The 19,388-nt window shown below is 41.4% G+C and overlaps 1 protein-coding gene across 9 annotated transcripts in view; it reads right to left on the reverse strand.

The window, feature by feature from the left end:
* CHRNA7 (cholinergic receptor nicotinic alpha 7 subunit) overlaps window positions 1-17,651 on the reverse strand; it is a 135,674-nt gene extending 118,023 nt beyond the window's left edge. For 6 of the 9 annotated variants that reach the window (XM_077868746.1, XM_077868793.1, XM_077868791.1 and 3 more), the window contains exons 1-2: window positions 17,034-17,192; window positions 16,632-16,771 (exon numbers count right to left, since the gene is read on the reverse strand). In XM_077868746.1, coding sequence (XP_077724872.1) covers window positions 16,632-16,771; window positions 17,034-17,079 — 186 coding nt within the window. In that variant the 5' untranslated portion in view covers window positions 17,080-17,192. Of the gene's footprint in view, window positions 1-16,631; window positions 16,772-17,033; window positions 17,193-17,576 lie in introns of those variants that run through there. The other 3 variants (XM_077868780.1, XM_077868772.1, XM_077868764.1) reach the window with 3 other exon arrangements.
* Window positions 17,652-19,388: the final 1,737 nt, after the last annotated feature.

The following is a 19,388-nucleotide window of genomic DNA, read 5'->3' on the forward strand; positions in this document are numbered from 1 at the left end:
GACCTGCCCTACGACCCAGCAATTGCACTGCTGGGGATTTACCCCAAAGATACAGATGCAGTGAAACGCCGGGACACCTGCACCGCGATGTTTATAGCAGCAATGGCCACGATAGCCAAACTGTGGAAGGAGCCTCGGTGTCCAACGAAAGATGAATGGATAAAGAAGATGTGGTCTATGTATACAATGGAATATTACTCAGCTATTAGAAATGACAAATACCCACCATTTGCTTCAACGTGGATGGAACTGGAGGGTATTATGCTGAGTGAAGTAAGCCAGTCGGAGAAGGACAAACATTATATGTTCTCATTCATTTGGGGAATATAAATAATAGTGAAAGGGAATATAAGGGAAGGGGGAAGAAATGTGTGGGAAATATCAGAAAGGGAGACAGAATGTAAAGACTGCTAACTCTGGGAAACGAACTAGGGGTGTTGGAAGGGGAGGAGGGCGGGGGGTGGGAGTGAATGGGTGACGGGCACTGGGTGTTATTCTGTAAGTAAATTGAACACCAATAAAAAAATAAATTAAAAAATAATAATAATATATTTCCCATGATTTCCCCTGTCATAAACAATGAAGGTACCACCTGTATGCTGCTGTTTTAATATATACCCAACGGTTACTGAGGATCGTCCGGGCCATGACTGTTCCATTAATTGCTCCATACACAGGAAAAAGATGAGAGGCCCAATTGGCCTGACTCCCCCTGAGGGAACTAAGCTAAGGAGAAATTCCCTGTGGCTGTGGACCATCTTCCAGTTCAACTGCAGCTCACAGAGAGCTGCATTAAATGCCTCTTTCGTTCCTGGGACCCTATGTCAGTACATACCACTCCCTGGCCTAAGAACTTTGAGCAAAAAACTTCTGACGCAGTTTTTGTTTACTCTGGGGCAATAAAATACACAAATACAAATAAAGAACATGGAAGCCTCAAAGCTAGATTTAGAGAAACTCTCCTGCTTTAACTATCTACACTGATTGCTCTTTATCTAACTTAAAAAAAAAAAAAGAAACATAGCATCTCCTGATTTCCCCTGGTCTCTGAGATGTACCCCTGAAAATTATCCAGAAATGTCTGAATGTTTGCAAATATCAAGAATGGAATCTGTCCACATTAATCAAAAGGTTATTGTTTAGTTTTCATCAATTAGAATTTTATTGATCCTCAACCTATAGATATTTTAAGCAAATATAAAATATTGTCCTAAGTGATTCAATACCAATTTGCTGAGTATAGCTATAACAATTAATGAAAAATCTAAAGGTAACACTTTTTGCTCTAAAAAGAAAACTTTGTAAAGAAGTTTTTAAATACATTTTTTTAAAGTATTTTAAAAGCTTTGGCCAATTCACAAAAATAGATGCATAGATCAATGGAATAGAAGAGAAAACCCAGAAATAAATCTATAATTACAGGCTCAATTAATCTTTGAAAAGCAGGAAAGAATAGGGCACCTGAGTGGTGCCGTCTGTTAAGCATCCAACTCTCAGTTTTGGCTCAGGCAGTGATTTCATGGTCCTGAGATAGAGCCCTACACTGAGCTCTGCGCTCAGTGTAGAGTCTGCTTTGAGTTTCTCTCTCCCTCTCCCTCCACCCCTCCCCTCAGCTCTCTCTTTCTCTCTCCCTCAAATAAATAAATCTTTTGGGGAATAAAAGCAGGAAAGATTATCCAATGGAAAAAAGTCTCTTCAATAACTGGCCTTAGGAAAACTGGACAGCAACATGCAAAATAATGAAACAGGATCACTTTCTTACACAATACACAAAAATATATTCAAAATGGATGAATGAAAGACCTAAATATGAGACAAGAAGCCATCAAAATGGAGAACACAGGCAGTAACCTCTTTGACCTTGGCCACAGCAACTTCTTACTAGATATATCTCCTGAGGCAGGGGAAATAAAAGCAAAAATGAACTACAGGGACTTCATCCAAAAAAAAAAAAAAAGCTTCTGCACAGAGAAGGAAACAATCAACAAAACTGAAAGGCAGGGACAGAATAGGAGAAGATATCTGCAAATGACATTTGATAAAAGGTTAATAACCAAACCTATAAAGAACTTACCAAACTCAACACCCAAAACAAATGTAGTTAAAAAATAGGCAGAAGACATGAACAGACATTTTTTCAAAGACCTACAGATATTCAACAGACACATGAAAAAGATGTTCAACATCACTCACCATCAGGGTAATACAAATCAAAACTACAGTGAGATATCAGCTCATACCAGTCAGGGCAACTAAAATCAACAACATAATAAACAACAGATTCTGGCAAGGATGTGGAGAAAGGGGATCCCTCTTACACAGGTAGGAATGCAAACTGGTGCAGCCACTCTGGAAAATAGTACAGAGGTTCCTCAAATAGTGAAAAACAGAACTTCCCCACAACCCAGCGATTGTACTACTAGGTATTTACCTAAAGAATACAAAAATACTAATTCAAAGGGCTACATGCACCCCAATGCTTATAACAGCATTATTATCTACAATAGCCAAACTATGGAAACAGTCCAAGTGCTCATCAATGATGAATGGTTAAAGAAAAGTAGTATAAATACACACTGGAATATTACTCAGCCATCAAAAAGAATGAAATTTTGCCATTTACAATGACATGGATGAAGCTACACAGTATTATGCTAAGCAGAAGCAGTCAGATAAAGACAAATACTATACAGTTTCATTCATTTGTGGAATTTATAAAACAAAACAGATGAGCAAAGGGAAAAAAGAGCAGCAAACCAAGAAATAGATGCTTAACTACAGAGAACAAACTGATAGTTACCAGAAGGGAGAAGGGTAGGAAGATGGGAGAACAAGATGATGGGGATTAAGGAGAGCACTTGTTATTCCATCAAAATCCTAGAGGAGAACACAGGCAACACCCTTTTTGAACTCAGACTCAACCACAGTAACTTCTTACAAGATACATCCATGAAGGCAAAAGAAACAAAAGCAGAAATGAACCATTGGGACTTCATCAAGATAAGAAGCTTTTGCACAGCAAAGGATACAGTCAACAAAACTAAAAGACAACCTGCAGAATGGGAGAAGATATTTGCAAATGACCTATCAGATAAAGGGCTAGTTTCCAAGATCTATAAAGAACTTATTAAACTCAACAGCAAAGAAACAAACAATCCAATCATGAAATGGGCAAAAGACATGAAGAGAAATCTCACAGAGGAAGACATTGACATGGCCAACATGCACATGAGAAAATGCTCCGCATCACTTGCCATCTGGGAAATACAAATCAAAACCACAATGAGATACCACCTCACACCAGTGAGAATGGGGAAAATTAACAAGGCAGGAAACCACAAATGTTGGAGAGGATGTGGAGAAAGGGTAACCCTCCTACACTGTTGGTGGGAATGTGAAGTGGTGCAGCCACTCTGGAAAACTGTGTGGAGGTTCCTCAAAGAGTTAAAAATAGACCTGCCGTACGACCCAGCAATTGCACTGTTGGGGATTTACCCCAAAGATACAGATGCAATGAAACGCCGGGACACCTGCACCCCAATGTTTATAGCAGCAATGTCCACAATAGCCAAACTGTGGAAGGAGCCTTGGTGTCCATCGAAAGATGAATGGATAAAGAAGATGTGGTCTATGTATACAATGGAATATTACTCAGCCATTAGAAACGACAAATACCCACCATTTGCTTCGACGTGGATGGAACTGGAGGGTATTATGCTGAGTGAAGTAAGTCAATTGGAGAAGGACAAACATTATATGTTCTCATTCATTTGGGGAATATAAATAATAGTGAAAGGGAATATAAGGGAAGGGAGAAGAAATGGGTGGGAAATATCAGAAAGGGGGACAGAATGTAAAGACTGCTAACTCTGGGAAACGAACTAGGGGTGGTGGAAGGGGAGGAGGGCGGGGGGTGGGGGTGAATGGGTGACGGGCACTGAGCGGGGCACTTGACGGGATGAGCACTGGGTGTTATTCTGTATGTTGGTAAATTGAACACCAATAAAAAATAAATTTATTTAAAAAAAAAGGAGAGCACTTGTGATAAGCACCAGGTGACGCATGTAAGTGTTAAATTACTACATTGTACAATTGAAAGTAATATTATACCATATGTTAGCTAACTGGACTTTAAGTAAAAACTTAAAAGAAAAAAAGCTTTGGGGCAGCCCCGGTGGCGCAGCGGTTTAGCGCTGCCTGCAGCCCAGGGCGTGATCTGGAGACCCTGGATCGAGTCCCACGTCGGGCTCTCTGCATGGAGCCTGCTTCTCCCTCTGCCTGTGTCTCTGCATCTCTCTCTTTCTCTCTCTCTCTGCATCTCTATGAATAAATAAATAAAATCTTAAAAAAAAAGAAAAAAAGCTTTGGCCAATTAATTTTTAAAACCCATAAGACACTTCATTTAATATATAAGCTATAAATATAAACTAAAGATTTTTCAAGCTTACATACCAATAAGTTCATTATCTCATTACAGGCTCTCTTTGTAAACAATATAGAAAGATTTTACAATCTTTCACCTTGGGGAACTTTATTTTGATTTTTCTTCAGTATCAGATTATAAGCATCAAAAAAAGCTAAAAACAGAAAATCCATCCCCATCTCATTTAAGAGCCACCACCCTTCATCAGAGGCCCTACTTTGGGGTATACCCTGTCATTCCTAGTAAACAAACTCATCCTGAAAATAAAATATCCCTACTTAAAATTTTCAAATATTAGTGCTTTAATCCGCATAGGAGTCCAAAAGTATTTGGTCAATAATTTAGTAATTTTGTTAGAGTAAATGCATCACTTTCTACAGTGACTACATTTAAAGAAAATCTTTATTTACATTTACATAAATTATATATGTAAGATGTATGAGAAAATGCTTATTATCTCATTCTCGGTAAAGTCAAAGGGGTTGCCAAGAAACAGGGAGTTATAACTTTTAGTTGTATTTTTTTAGACAATACCTTTTAAGAATATATTCAATAAGACAAAAAAAGATTATCTGAAGGACATGATCATACACATTCCAAGGAAATGTACTGATCTAAGAAAATGACAGAAAGAACTTTTTACCCAAGTGTTCACAGCTCAGTTTAAAGGCTACAATTATGGGATCCCTGAGTGGTGCAGCAGTTTAGCGCCTGCCTTTGGCCTGGGGCGTGATCCTGGAGACCCAGGATCAAGTCCCACGTCAGGCTCCCGGTGCATGGAGCCTGCTTCTCCCTCTGCCTGTGTCTCTTCCTCTCTCTCTCTCTCTCTCTCTATGTGACTATCATAAATAAATAAAAATTAAAAAAAATAAAAATAAAAATAAAGGCTACAATTAAATATCAAAATGTATTATAGAAGTATCAATGTGGGCTTGTAAATCAAACAATAGATTAAAAGTATAAACAGCATATTTATACATTGGCTGAGTTGCTGGTAAGAACATCCTGCAAATTCCTAGTTCAAGATGTCAGCTTAAACATACTCATTTATTTCCCCTGTCTAAGGTCACTGAAGTTAAAATAAAGGAGGGAAATGCTATGAATGCCCTAAAACAAAGAGAATGGGAATGGAATCTAAAAAAAAACAAGATAATGTTAAATACAGGGAAGCCTACTATCTGCAAACATAGAGTGAAGAAAGCCCTATGATAAATACTGGTAAGAAGGCTGCAGGGTGGGAGGAACAGATGTGCCCCAGGGAACCTAGAACCATAATGAGTTCAGAGGTGAACCAAAGCCAACAAGGAGGATGGAATGGAGCTGACATGGATGAAGTGACAGAGACCTTTGGAAAAGAGAGCTGTGAACTCCCTTCTGAGAATAACCATCAGCCAGGGTTTCTCCTCACTCCATCGAGTCAAAATTCAAAAAGCTGGATTTGTTAGAACTGTGTAGTCTAACATGGTAGCCACTGGTAAAATGTGGCTACCGAGTCCGTGATATGTGACCAGTGCTGAGATGGACTATAAGTGTAATGTACACACTGGATTTCTAAGACTTGGCTCTGCCCTCCCCAGAAACATACACCATCTCATTAACATTGTTTCTCCATTTGCTATGTTTTGAAATTGTAATAACTAGATATATTTTAGTAAGTAAAGTGTCTTATTAAAATTAACTGTACCTGTATCTTATTTTTTAGATGTGGTCACAAGAAAATCTAAAATTATGTCAGTAGCTGGCATTATATTTCTATTGGATAGTACTGAATTAGAGAATAAAGAAGCTAATGTGACAAGAGATGCCCCTGAGACAAAGCATCCAGCCCTTTTGTATTTAGCATACTCAAAAAAAAAAAAAAAAGGTAACAGTCCTCACCCAAGCCCTAAAACCACAAAAAAACACTAAATTCTACCCTCAAAAATAGCATTTCCACCAATGTTTCTCTTCTCTGATTCTAAACTATGAAGAGAGGTCTAAGAATAGGCATTTCAGGAAAGCTTGCCAAACAAATCATAAAAATAAACAGAAAGACAAATAAATGAGCAAAATTAAAAGAAAAGGGGGAATATCTTAGAAGAAATAACACTATTCAGTTTAAAATAAATGAATTTAAAAAATAAAGAAATAAACAATACTCCTCAATTGATATCCTGTGAGAAAGGAGGTCGACTGTATAATGAACAGAGAGAATAAACAGCATGACTAAAGACTTGGAAAAAGAAAGATATGATAAGATTTGGTGAAGAGTATAAAAGAGGAGAACATTTGAACTTGACAACAGGATCAGTTGACAACAGAAACACTCAATCCCTCTGAATTGCATAGATGTCACAGCATTAGACCCAAACAGAAGTAGTATAGGCTCAGGAAAAAATGGCTTTACATTGTCACAAAATCATGAAGGCAGCTTAAAAAATAAGAATCAAGATACAATAGGATTGAATTACAGATTCCTATAGAATCCTATGTATACTGTACACAGTTACAGGAGAAAATGTAAATTTTACCAACACAGAGATAGGAGGAGGTAAAAAAAAAAAAAAAAGTAGGGGCAGAACTCAAGTGCTTACAGACACAGAAACCAAATTATGGTCAACAGAAATGACAAAAAAAGTCTTAAGATGGTCTTTTTAATGTAAAAAAAAAAGGGGGGGGTCAGTGAAAGAACAGTATGAGAGCCAATAGGGAGATCTGCAAGTGAATCAAATTCATATAACAAGAAATCAATAAATAAAGCTGATCAATCAAGGAATAATAAATAGTACTAAACGGGTATCTTAAGCAGAAACAGAAGCTGCTGAAGGTCTCTGGGGATAGACAGCAATGGGAAAAGTGAGATAGGGTTTCTCGTAAATCCTTACTGTTGGCTCTGTAAATGTGTGTCATGTCGACATTTTTAAGCATTAAAAATATCATAGCCTATACATTTTCTGCATAGTATATACACATTAAATAACTGAAATATCTATCTGGGGACCAGTACAGCAGATAATAATATGTCCAATGTGTTATAGTTCAACAATCACACAGCAATTACACTAACAATCCTTTAAATTAATCGTCACGATTTCCACAAAGCTGCTAAATTAAAAATCAATTCTCGGTGAATGGTACATGAAATGTGAAAGATAAAACAACAACAAAAAGGAAAATATCTTCATGAGTCTGAGAAAGGGAGTTTTTAAACAGGACACAGTAAGCATTAAACACAGAAGAAAGGTTTTATGAGCTGGGTCACATTAAAATGAAGAAATGCTGTTCATCAAAAAGACACTCTCTCTTTAGAAGTATATTATACTTCAGCTAAAGATTTACAAAAGACAGAAAAAACAAATCTCAAAAGAGCAAAAAGACAAGCCAGAAAGTCTGAGGGAAAATTTGCAAAAACATGTAATTGCCTGAGGGCTTATATTCATAATACAGAAAAACTCATATAAATCAATAAGGAAAAACAAAACAAAATAAACAAAAAACAAGATAAAAACAGGCAAGAGGCATGAATAGATGCTTCTCAAAAGAAAACCAACTTTAAAATTAAGAAAGGAAAATGTCCTTGACTCCACAGGTAATCTGGGAATTGCTAATTAAAATCACAAAGTAGGGCACCTGGGTGGCTCAGTGGTTGAGCAGCTGCCTTAGGCTTAGGTTGTTATCCCGGGGTCCTGGGATTGAGTCCCACATTGGGCTCCTCACAGAGAGCCTGCTTATCCCTCTGTCTCTCTACCTCTCTCTCTGTGTCTCATGAGATTTAGTATTTATTTTTTTATTTTTATAAATTTATTTTTTATTGGTGTTCAATTTGCCAACATATAGAATAACACCCAGTGCTCATCCCGTCAAGTGCCCACCTCAGTGCCCGTCAAGATTTGTTTGTTTATTCATTCACTTATTCATTCACGAAGAGACACAGAGAGGGGCAGAGAGACAGACAGAGGGAGAAGCAGGCTTCTCCCAGGAAGTCCGATGCAGGACTCGAGCCCCAGACAGGGATCATGCCCTGAGCCAAAGGCAGACATACACTCAACCCCTGAGCCACCCAGGCATCCCTAAATAAAAAGCTTTAAGAAATAAATAAAATCACAAAGTAGTATCACTCCCACCTGCCAGAATGGTGAATTAAAAAGCCTGAAAATACAAAGGGTGGGTGAGTATGTGGAACAACAAGGATTTTTCATACGCTGCTGGTGAGATTGTTAACTGGTATATAATAACTCAGAAAATCGTTTGGCATCACTTAGAAAACTTAAAGTTATTGCCACCTTATGACTTGGAGTCTACTCCCATACATATACACATGTGATAGGCAGAAATGCATTCATGTGTGCATCAAAAGACATGAACAAAAAGAATATTCATGACAGTTCTTCATAATAGACAAAAGAGGGAATCTAAATATCCACCAATAGAATAACAAATGTTATATTCATACACTGAAGATGAACAAACCACAGCAGGCAACAACTTGAATGACTCTCACAAAAGTAAAATAGCAAAAGTAACCAGACCTAGAGGAATACACACCATGGGCTCCTGGTTGGCTCATTGGTTGACCGTGATCCCAGAGTCCTGAGATCAAGTCCCGCATCAGTCTCCTCACAGGGAGCCTGCTTCTCCCTCTGCCTATGGTCTCTGCCTCTCTCTGTCTCTATCATGAATGAATGAACGAATAAATAAATAAAACTTAAAAAAAAAGAATACACACCATGTCCTTATGTTATTCTGCCTGTACAAATTTCTGGAGAAGGACAAAATTAAAAACTCTGGTGCTCAACACCAGGCTAATGGTTTTCCAGTGGGAAATAAAAACACTTTTCTTGTTTTATCGATATGCCTTATCTCTCAAATATAGATGCTACCCCTTTTACCACAAGACATGAATCTTTACAGACAGTGATCCAAGAGTAAATGCCCCACTTTGAGAATCATCTCACAGGTGGCATTTGTTAACTATGACAGTTACAATTCCCTCCCTCTTTGCCAACTTCCATCTACCACTAAGACAGGTCAGCTCCTTCATCTACGACCTGACTGGGAGCCTACCTGACACATGGAAGACTTTCCCACTGCCTATTCTCCCACAGTGGCTTTTGACCTCATAATACTGGATTTTATACAATTCCTTATTTAATATCATTAGTTTCGGCCAATTACTTTGGCATTCTGGGAGCTGTGATTCCTCAGCTTTTGCTGTAACTTCTAGCTTTTCTCCATAGAAACTTAAGCCTCTTAGGTGATATCTTATTTTAGGATATCAACAAGGAGAGATAAGACAACAGGTGTGTTGTATGCATGTATGCATGTCTGTTTATATACACACAAATAGGAACACAGATACATGTTTGGTTTGGGGGATTTGTTTTTTTTGTTTGTTTGTTTGTTTGCTTGTTTTGTGCTAAAATGGTTTATAGCTGATGTTGACTGTCAGTAAGTAAATCACTGAAATAAATACCATGGGAATTGATATTAGAAGGTTCCAAATGACTATCCTCTCCTCTGAGGAGTAAAACACTACCCAATCCTAATAAATCAATAAAAGAACAGAGATTTTATTGGCATCCCTCCATAACAAGACTATTTCTCTTCCTTTAACAGCATGTCAGGGATAAATCAGGAGCTCTGAGAAAGCTAAACCCTTTGGGGAATATCTTCAGTGGCAGACCAGAAAAGCAACATTTACAAGAAAGATTCCTTTAGTAAAAGTGCCCATAATCCTCAGTCTATAAACCTAAAGCATTTTGTATGTTTATCTATGTCCAAAAGCCATAAAGAGGTTTGAGAGGGATAAAATTTCTACCATAATAAATCTGGATCAATTACAAAGCTACATTGTAAACAACTTTTAATTTAGAATTTCAGTTCTGCTCCCAGCAATGATGATCTAAATGTTTCTCACAAATTCTCCAGTGAGAACAATTAGAGAGGATGGAAGATGCAAGGATCATGTGCATAAAAACACCAGAGAACTTAACAGGGCAATGAAGAATTGCAGGGCCAAGATCCAGAAGGGGAGAGAAGCCCTGAGGGGAGGGAAGATGACAGGGTTTGAGGCCACTTTTCAACAACCATTTGATGATTCCTAAAGCAAAGCCTAAGTGGGGGGATAAAAAAAGCAAGCAGATTTTGAGGGACTTAAGAGCTAGGGGGACAAAACAGGAGTTCAAGATCCATTGAAAAGAGGGAAGACTCTAGTAAATTCTCTATATTTACATCCTGGTATATATAAGCAAAAATCAAAGATAGATCAGCCCTTACAGGATGGAAGGCTAGCTCCCCAACTTCACCTAACTGGATTGAGGCAATTTGTGCTTGCTGGTGCCATGACCTGGATGTTGGTGAGAAACAAACATAAAATCGGAGGAAGATAGTATCCTTAAGGCCTTCAAAGTATCTCTACAATTTTTCACCTGCACCAGGACAAAATAAAAAGGCAACCAGGCTTAGAAGCAACTCATGAATCATTTCATGTAACTTAAAAGTAACATCATGAATCATTTCAATACTTCAATACATGCTTTTTAAACAATTTCTAAAATAAAAAGGACAGAGACTGAATATGCATTGATGATGAGAAATGCATGACAGTGGAAAAAATTCAGTTTTATTTTAAAACTTGTATTTGTTTACTATTTGGCATATTTGCCATCACTTTAAAATTAATGCCTGCTAATATTGTTTAAAGTGCTATAATGGGGTTATACAATTTTAATTTTTAAATATTTCCCTACACATTCTATAAACACAGAGAAAAGTGAACACGAACTACACCAGGGTGCCTGAGTAATGGTGATTTGGGTGATGATTTTCTCCTTCAGTCCCTTTTTTGAATTTTGTTTTCTGCATAAAATACATATTACATAGTTTTAAGAAATACTATGCAGAGAAACATTATTAGGATACTTACTTATGTCTTGGGATTTCTTCAACTGTACACAGTTGTTCAAAGTGTACAACTTTTACAGTTATTATTGGATAATATTAAGTTAGAGTTGTAGCATTTTGAATATTGATAGATGCAAAATGATAAATCTAACAAAAGGAAAGCATCTCCATTGGGATGTCAGATAACACACAAGCCCTTAGGATACTAGCTCAACAAACACACCTGCTATCAGTAGTAGCAAACCCCAAATGTATGACCACTTAGTTCTACTGTATTGTGGCTAAAGCTTCTAAAAGGTTGAATCTCAAGGCAGCCCCGGTGGCCCAGCAGTTTAGCGCTGCCTTTGGCCCGGGGCCTGATCCTGCAGACCCCGGATCGAGTCCCATGTCCGGCTCCCTGCATGGAGCCTGCTTCTCCCTCTGCCTGTGTCTCTGAGCCTCTCTCTCTCTCCTGTGTGTCTCTCATGAATAAATAGGTAGAATCTTAAAAAAAAAAAAAAAAAAAAAAACCTCTATATTAAAAAAAATTAAAAGTTGACTCTAAATGTGGAATCTATAATATACCAAAATCATTCATGCATAATTATGTGTTTTACCTTTTGTATAATTATGTGTTGATTCACATTATTCATTTTAAATGTCTTGCCTTCTAGACATGCTTTCATAACTCTGCACATTTATTTTATGCAAATCAACACTGAGAATGGCCTTAAGATGTATGCATACAGGTGAATGACTACATGGCATGAATAAAGGAGAAATATAAACTGTTGGTGGCTTAGAACGCTGCATTTCCATCACTTCAAAATGATGTTTTGTATATTATCTCATTCCCAACCCAGTTACAAGCCCGCGAAGTAAATTAATAAATGCTGTGAGTCAGAGTATGCATTTAGGAATAAGTTAGGCACTTTTATATAACAAATTTATCTATGTAGCTACATGAAGTTTATATAAACAGTTATACATCATGGGTTGGATATCCAAAGTATCTCTGGATTCTGTCCACTTCTCACTTTCCCACAATGTGGGAAGTTTCGACCTCTTCATCCTTTGTCTACACTTCTCCTCCTCTCCAATCAATCCCACACACATACTGTCCTCAGCATCCTCTATCTAAATAAACACAGATCTACTTACATCCCTCCTCTTCTTAAAAATACACCACACTTTCCCACTCTCCACCTAACATTTCAGCAACAGGCCTATTAAATAGAACAGAACACAGCAGGTAAAACAATCCCTTTGAAAACACGTTTTATCTTTAAAATATATGCATCTTTTTTTTCATTCTAATCTATAATTTATACTTTTGGGATTTAATACAAATATCATGGTTTGGATTTTTTCCATTTCTAGGAAAATATGCTATGGCAAGCTGATCTTGCAGCCTCACAAATCCCCTGGCATACTGCCTCCTCATGCCCTCAGAGATACCCAGGCTCAGGCAAAACCTCAACTCTGCAAAAGCACTCAAGACACCTCACACTCTATTCCCCTTCTGTCTCTGAATTCAATTCATATTTCCTACCAAAAAAAAAAAATTCCATTCTTCATCTTGTAAAGTGTGTTTCTAGAAAATAATTCTTACCAAAAATGTCTGTAAAGAAAAATTAGTAGTTTGGTCAATACCATTCCCCTCTTTTAGAAATTCTCAATTACTCAGAACATTCAATATTCTAAGAGGTCTTGCAGCAAAACCTGTTGCCAAGATTAACTGAGAGCTAGTGCTTCTTAGAACCTACCTTGCTGTATTCCACCAAACTCTGTTTCCTCACCCTGCCCCCATCACCTGGAAAGTCATTCCTACTTTTTCCAACTGGCAAATTCTTATTCAATTTTAGAAGTCCAACTACCTCCGCTTTGAAACCATTCCCAGCCACTCTAGCTGGAAATAAATGTTTTCTCCTATGTGTATTTGTAGCACTTTGTACAGGCATGTATGTTAAGTTATACATGTGGTAATCTTGGATCTACACGTCAGTCTGCCTAGTCAGACTGTGAGTTTTAAAAGTAGAAATCATCCCTTATTCATTTATGAATCCCTAGAATCTAGCAAAGTTCACAAAACGAGCTCAGTAAATATGTGTGGAATAAATTGGTGAAACAGAAATTATCTTTCATGAAAATAAAATATGCATCATATGCCATCTCCCTATCACTCCAGCCAGGAAATCTCTGCTGCCAAAAAAAAGGGAACAATAGCAAGACTTGGAGGGCAGGGTAATGGTCTCTAGAACAGCCCAGTCAGAGTGAGTAAATGACCCCTGTTACCAAATTTATAAAGAGAATTTTGTGCCAATCAAGACTGTCACATGAATCCCTTATGAGAGCTACTGTGTTATCTGTCCAGGATGCTAAGATTGCAGCTGGAGAGTCCTGGCTCTGGTTCAAAACCAGGCAGAGCCAAGTCCAAATGGAATACAAATGTTTGCATATTTCATTATTTCTGATATAGAGACTTTCTTTTCACCTAGGATCTCAGAACAGTCACATTCAGTCAGCTACAGTTAAGCCAGTTAAATTAAATTAAGCAAACTGTTCTGCAAAAGAAGTTACCGACTCCAAAGGAGGCAAGACGCAAAGGACTTGCAAGTCAGATACAGGTTTTTCTTGCAGCCCTGCCTCTAACCAATGAGTAACTTTGTGCAAATGACCATACCTTTCTAGGCACTGACTTTCCAACTTCTGAGTTGAGTTGCTACATAACTAAAATTGAGCAACTTTCAGTGAATTACCAGTGTATGTCAACCACTTCTTATTTAATCCTCTTGAAACCTTGTGAAGTGGGTATTACTATTCTCATTTTACACATGAAGAAACAGGGCTTAGAGAGGTAAAGTAATTTGTTCAAGGTCACACCATGAGCTCACAGCATTGCCTGCCTAGGAAGTGTTCAAGGCTGGATGGCCAAGGTGAGACCAAGGCCTTTTCCCCTCCCACCTTCCCATGACTTCAGCCTGCTGATAGCTGTCTTCACATGTGTTTCTCTAATACTGGAATGATGATGATATGCAGTATTCATAATTTTCATTATTTTTTAAAGTTTCCTAACTTGACACAAGCTTGTGTTTTATTACTTCTTTGTCACATCATATAACTCTAGCTTACACTTAAACTTCTCATAAGACCCCCAAGTCCCTCATATAACCTGAGTCCTTAAGGATCTTTTAAAGAGGCAAACGCACCCAGAAATAACCCTGCAGCTGCTCAATGAGTGAGCTCCTCTCCAAAGAGACTGCCACAGCCTTAAAAGGACTGCTCCGCTTGTTCACTGTTCCTGCTCCTTGGCTAAGTAGCCACTGTACCTTCATATACCATCCCACCAGCACAAGGACAACTCCAAGAGAGGCAGCTGTGGAGCATGCCATGGGGCTGGCTGGAGCCAATCATGGGCAAATGGGATGGGGTGGGGGGGTGGCTTTCACTTTCTCAGTCTATTATGCACCACTTGTGGAATGTGTTAGCTTAGCTGACAGGTCCTCTGACATATGTGTAGAGGTGGGGCAAGGAGTGTTGTTTGGTTTGGTATGTTTTGATGAAAATGACCATTGTCATGTGCTAGCTCTTGGTGGTCTCTCAAAGTTGCCTTCACATCTTTAGCTAATCACACTGATGGGAAGTATAGGAAAATACAGATTCAGGACACTTACAAAACTTACCTAAGAGCAGCCATCCAGAAATTATTAGAGCTGGAACCCACGCAAGCTCCCAAGTACAAATCCTAAACCTCTTGAAATAACAGAGAAGTTGCTTCATAAAGTTCTTGCCTCCCCAAACCCCAGAGCCTATGCCCCTCCCAAAGCCTCCACACTTTCATTTATCTGACTTGGCTTCCTTCAATACTAGAGCTTCTGGGATGTCTGGGTGGCTCAGGTCATTATCCTGGACACCCTGGAAGCAGGATCTAGCCCTGATCTGGGTTCCCTGCTCAGCGGGAGTCGGCTTCTCCCTCTGCCCCTCCTTGTGTCTCTTTCCCTACCTGCCCCCCTGCTCCTGCTGTCTCTGGTTCTCTCTCTCTCTCTCTCTCAAAATAAATAGTCCTTTCCCCTCTTGTAATGCAAGCTCTGTAAACAGCAATTTTTACTCTTTTGTAACCTGTATGACAACATTTTTCTACAACCCTCCTGGTAAGTCATCCATGTTATCACATATACACTGAATATTTTAAAGCATAGTTCTGTCTGTACGAGGAAGTACACGCTTAACACAGGTACAGTAAGGAAGACAAAGCCATTCATCATGGCAATTCTAACTAGGTTAAGTGATGAAAAGTGTATCACTGTGGTCCTGTGGGTACTCTTTATTTATCAGATTGTGAAATATCACCTGTCTTCTTACACCATTTATCTGTACCCCTCTGGTGGATCGTAGCGGTTTCTACTTGGAGCTGAGGCTATCTGCACACCTCTCTCCTACCACAGTCTTCTTCCCCCTGAATACCAAAATCCCTGTGCCCCACTCCTACCAACAGGTGCCCCACCCAGAACAGAGTCTAAGGCCTTGTACAGACTAGACACAGAAAGCCATTTATAATGAATTAGGCACTTTTGTAAAATATTTGTATTGTATTAAGGATATGCCAATGAAAACTGAACATTCAAAGCGCTCTAGAAAAGCAAAAGAAAAAGAAAAAAAAAAAACTTACACACATGATACAGATTTGTCAATTGAAGTGAGTACTAGTAAGTCCACAAAGAAAGAACCCCATGGGGCTGGGAGCAGCTGCCTGAAGGAACAGATAAGCGTGGAGCCTCGCTCATCATCAGAGCCGGACTACCAGCACTATTCTCACCAGGAAGGAAAAAAAATAGCCCACCATTGGAATTGGGGCGAGGGGCGTGTAAATGCTCACAGTTGGCCATCTGCCTGGACAGATTAACCAGCCCAAGGCCAAACCCCTACCTAAAGAAGCTACATACAACAGGCAGCAGAAGAGTCTAGAGAAGGCTAAATTGACACAGCATGCTAACACTTATAAGGGTATGTATACTAAAATGTGACCCTTTGGACGCTATTCTTGCTGATTCTGGCTCAGGATGGGGATATGTTCATCCCGAGTTTCTAAGCTGAGGGAAAGGTGCGAAGTACCCATGCACAGGTGGCTGAGGGAGCGGAACATACTTCACCGGGTTCCTTCCCGGCGGGGGTAAACTGAGGCACGGAGCGGGCAGGCCCAGGTCGGGGGCAGAGCAGCGGCCCTAATGGCCCTGTGCCAGCTGGTGTGTCCCAACCAGGCCACATCGTCTGGCCGCCTGATGCTTCCGCGACCCCTCAGAACCCAAGGAAGAGAGAGAACAGCCCTGCGGCCGGGGCCAGGACTCACCACGTCCATGATCTGCAGGAGGCTGAGGGAGAAGTACACAGTGAGCGGTTGCGAGTCATTGGCCACGGGCCTCTCCAAGGGGTTGTAGTTCTTGACCAGCTCCTTGTAGAGCTTCCTCTGGAACTCGCCTTGCAGAGACACTTAAGGAGAGGAGAGACCGGCGGGCTGCTCACAGAAGGCCGGCAGGGGTGCGCCCCATGCCCTCCCGTGGCCCCCAGCCGCCTGAAGCAGGCAGCCTAGACCCACTCGCCCTCCCCGGACAGCCCCCGGTAGCGCCGGCCGCTGCCTCTCGCCGGCGCGAGCCCCCAAACCTGGCCCCGGCGCGGGGCGCCCAGAGCCTCCGGGACGCGCCCGGGATCCCGCGGGGGTGGAGCAGAGGGCTGGGAGACCCGGCGGCTTTACCGTGCAAGAGTGACGCGGCCAGCGCCAGCCACATCGGCCGGCGCATGTCGGGCTCGGAGCTACCGCGGCCGCCGCGCCCCGCGTCTCCTGCTCGGCCCGGGCCTGCGCCTGTGGCCGCGGAGCCGCCTTCCCGGCGGGGCTGGCGCGCCTTTAAAGAGCCGAGCGCGCGCCCCCGCCTCCGCGCGCTTCTCCACGTGACGAGCCCCGCCCCCGCCCCCGCCCCGCCCCGCCCCCGCCCCGCGGGGGCCTGGGCTGCTCCGCGGCCGCCGGGGGAACTGCAGCCCGCGGGCCTGAGTGGGAAGTGCGCCCCGGCGCGGGGTGCAGGGTGGGCGCCCCGCGCCGCCTCCGTCTCCTCCGGGCTGTGCCTGCGCATCGCGCCTCCGCCCAAGCCGGGGGCTGTCCGAGGCCAGGCTCTGTCTCTCGCTTCCGTCCTGGGTCCCCACTCCGCTCCCTCCTGCTCTCAGACAGGAGCTGTGCGGGGTTGTTGGGAGAAACCGGAACAATTCTGGGGTCCAGTCCTCCGGGTTTGCCCCCCTCCCTTACGCCAGTGGCTGGGTGACAGCGACTGGGAACCAGGCTCCCACAGGTTGGGAAGACACTCCAACCACACAAAACAGACCTGAGAGGAAGCCCCCTCCTATCTCCCGCCCCGGTGTTTTGCCAGCAACCAATTGCTGGGCATCACCCGCCCAGTTCTCCTCTAGGTTCTGGAAGTGCTGAGAGCAGAGGGGAGATCTTTGCCTGGGAGGCATTCTATAGGGGAGGGGAAATGCTACAAAAGTGTGTGATGGGATTCCCAGTGGACATCCTCTTTATGTCTCATTCTCTTTTAAAGGAGATTTAAAAGATTGGAAAGTTAGTCCCCAACTCCTTTCTGGAAGGACAGCCAAAACTTGGTGATGTGATCTAGGCTTTTTTCCTTCCTTTTTTCCTTCCTTCCTTCCTTCCTTCCTTCCTTCCTTCCTTCCTTCCTTCCTTCCCTTCCTCTCTCTCTCTCTCTCTCTCTCTCTCTTTCTTTCTCTCTCTCTCTCAGAGACAAGGGGGAGTCTCAGGGGGAAAAAAAGCTAGTCAAAGGGTCAGGAGCTAAATTGAGTCTTAGATGTTGAGGAGGCATGGTCTTGGAAGAGGAAGGGAGTGAGGGTACCAAGAAAGGGCTTCTAGAAAAGCAGAAAGCCCTGTCTCATTTGCTCTCAGCAAGCTGTTTGCAGAAAGCTGAGTTCAGCAGGTTCCTTGCGCCCACGCAGGAAGCGCTGCCTCTCGCCTTGGTTCAAGCCAAGCCGGAGTCTCTAAACCACACCAAGAGGTAGGGCACTGTGGACCAGCAGAGGCAGTGCCCACGTTTCTTTCTTCCTTTCTTTCTTTTTTACGATTTTATTTATTCATTCATGAGAGACACAGAGAGGCAGAGACATAGGCAGAGGGAGAAACAGGCTCCCTGTGGGGAGGACTATGCGGGATTCCATTCCAGGAACCAGATCACATCCTGAGCCAAAGGCAGATGCTCAACCACTGAGTCACCCAGGTGACCCACATGCCCACATTTCTGAACTGCATAAGACCTGGGATTCTTGGATAATACCAAAAACTAGAGAAAGGCTCACCAAAGCGTTACTACCCTTGAATATACCCCAGCAGCAGGAATGGCGACTGAGCTAGTTATTTGATTTGGAAAAACAAAGAAATGTGACAGTCTTGCAAGGAAGTGTCTGATAGCAAATTCACACCCGTTAACTGATATATGTGTAAACAAAGAACCAGTGTAGGCTTTGATAACTGCGATAGAATCCTAGAGGAAGAAAAGATTTTTTTTTTTTTTTTTCTGGAGAAGAGTTCATAGAAATAACAGCCCTCCTGGGCTTGCCACAGAAGGAGGTGATAGGCCAGGAGATGGGAACGCCAGGGCAGGGTTTCCTGGTAAGCAGACAGATGTGCTCTTCAATTAGGGCTCCTGAATTCTGCAATCTGTGGCAGTCTGGATACACACAGAACAGGCACTGGTGAAAGAATGAACTAAAGGATTACAGCTGATGGCAAAAAGGGAGTCAGAAAAGGAAAATAAAACAACAGAATAGAAGGGGCATAAGAACCATCAACCGGGAAGATTCTCACTGGCACACCATCTCCACTGGTCATGTAAATGCAATTCTGGCTCTCAAACACATTTCCTGAAAGTCTCTAAAAGCCCTGCCTTCCATTCTGGAGGGTCCAAGAGAATTCATACACCTTGAGTTTGGTCATTGGGATTACTTTCCTAAACTACTTCTTTACGTCCCTTCTACTCATAATATCAGAAACCTAGAAATAAACTATTTTTCCAATGGGACAACCAGTCAATAAGTTTTTATTTATGCCCTG

Source organism: Canis aureus, chromosome 2, assembly GCF_053574225.1.
Source record: "Canis aureus isolate CA01 chromosome 2, VMU_Caureus_v.1.0, whole genome shotgun sequence".
Classification (NCBI taxonomy): domain Eukaryota; kingdom Metazoa; phylum Chordata; class Mammalia; order Carnivora; family Canidae; genus Canis; species Canis aureus.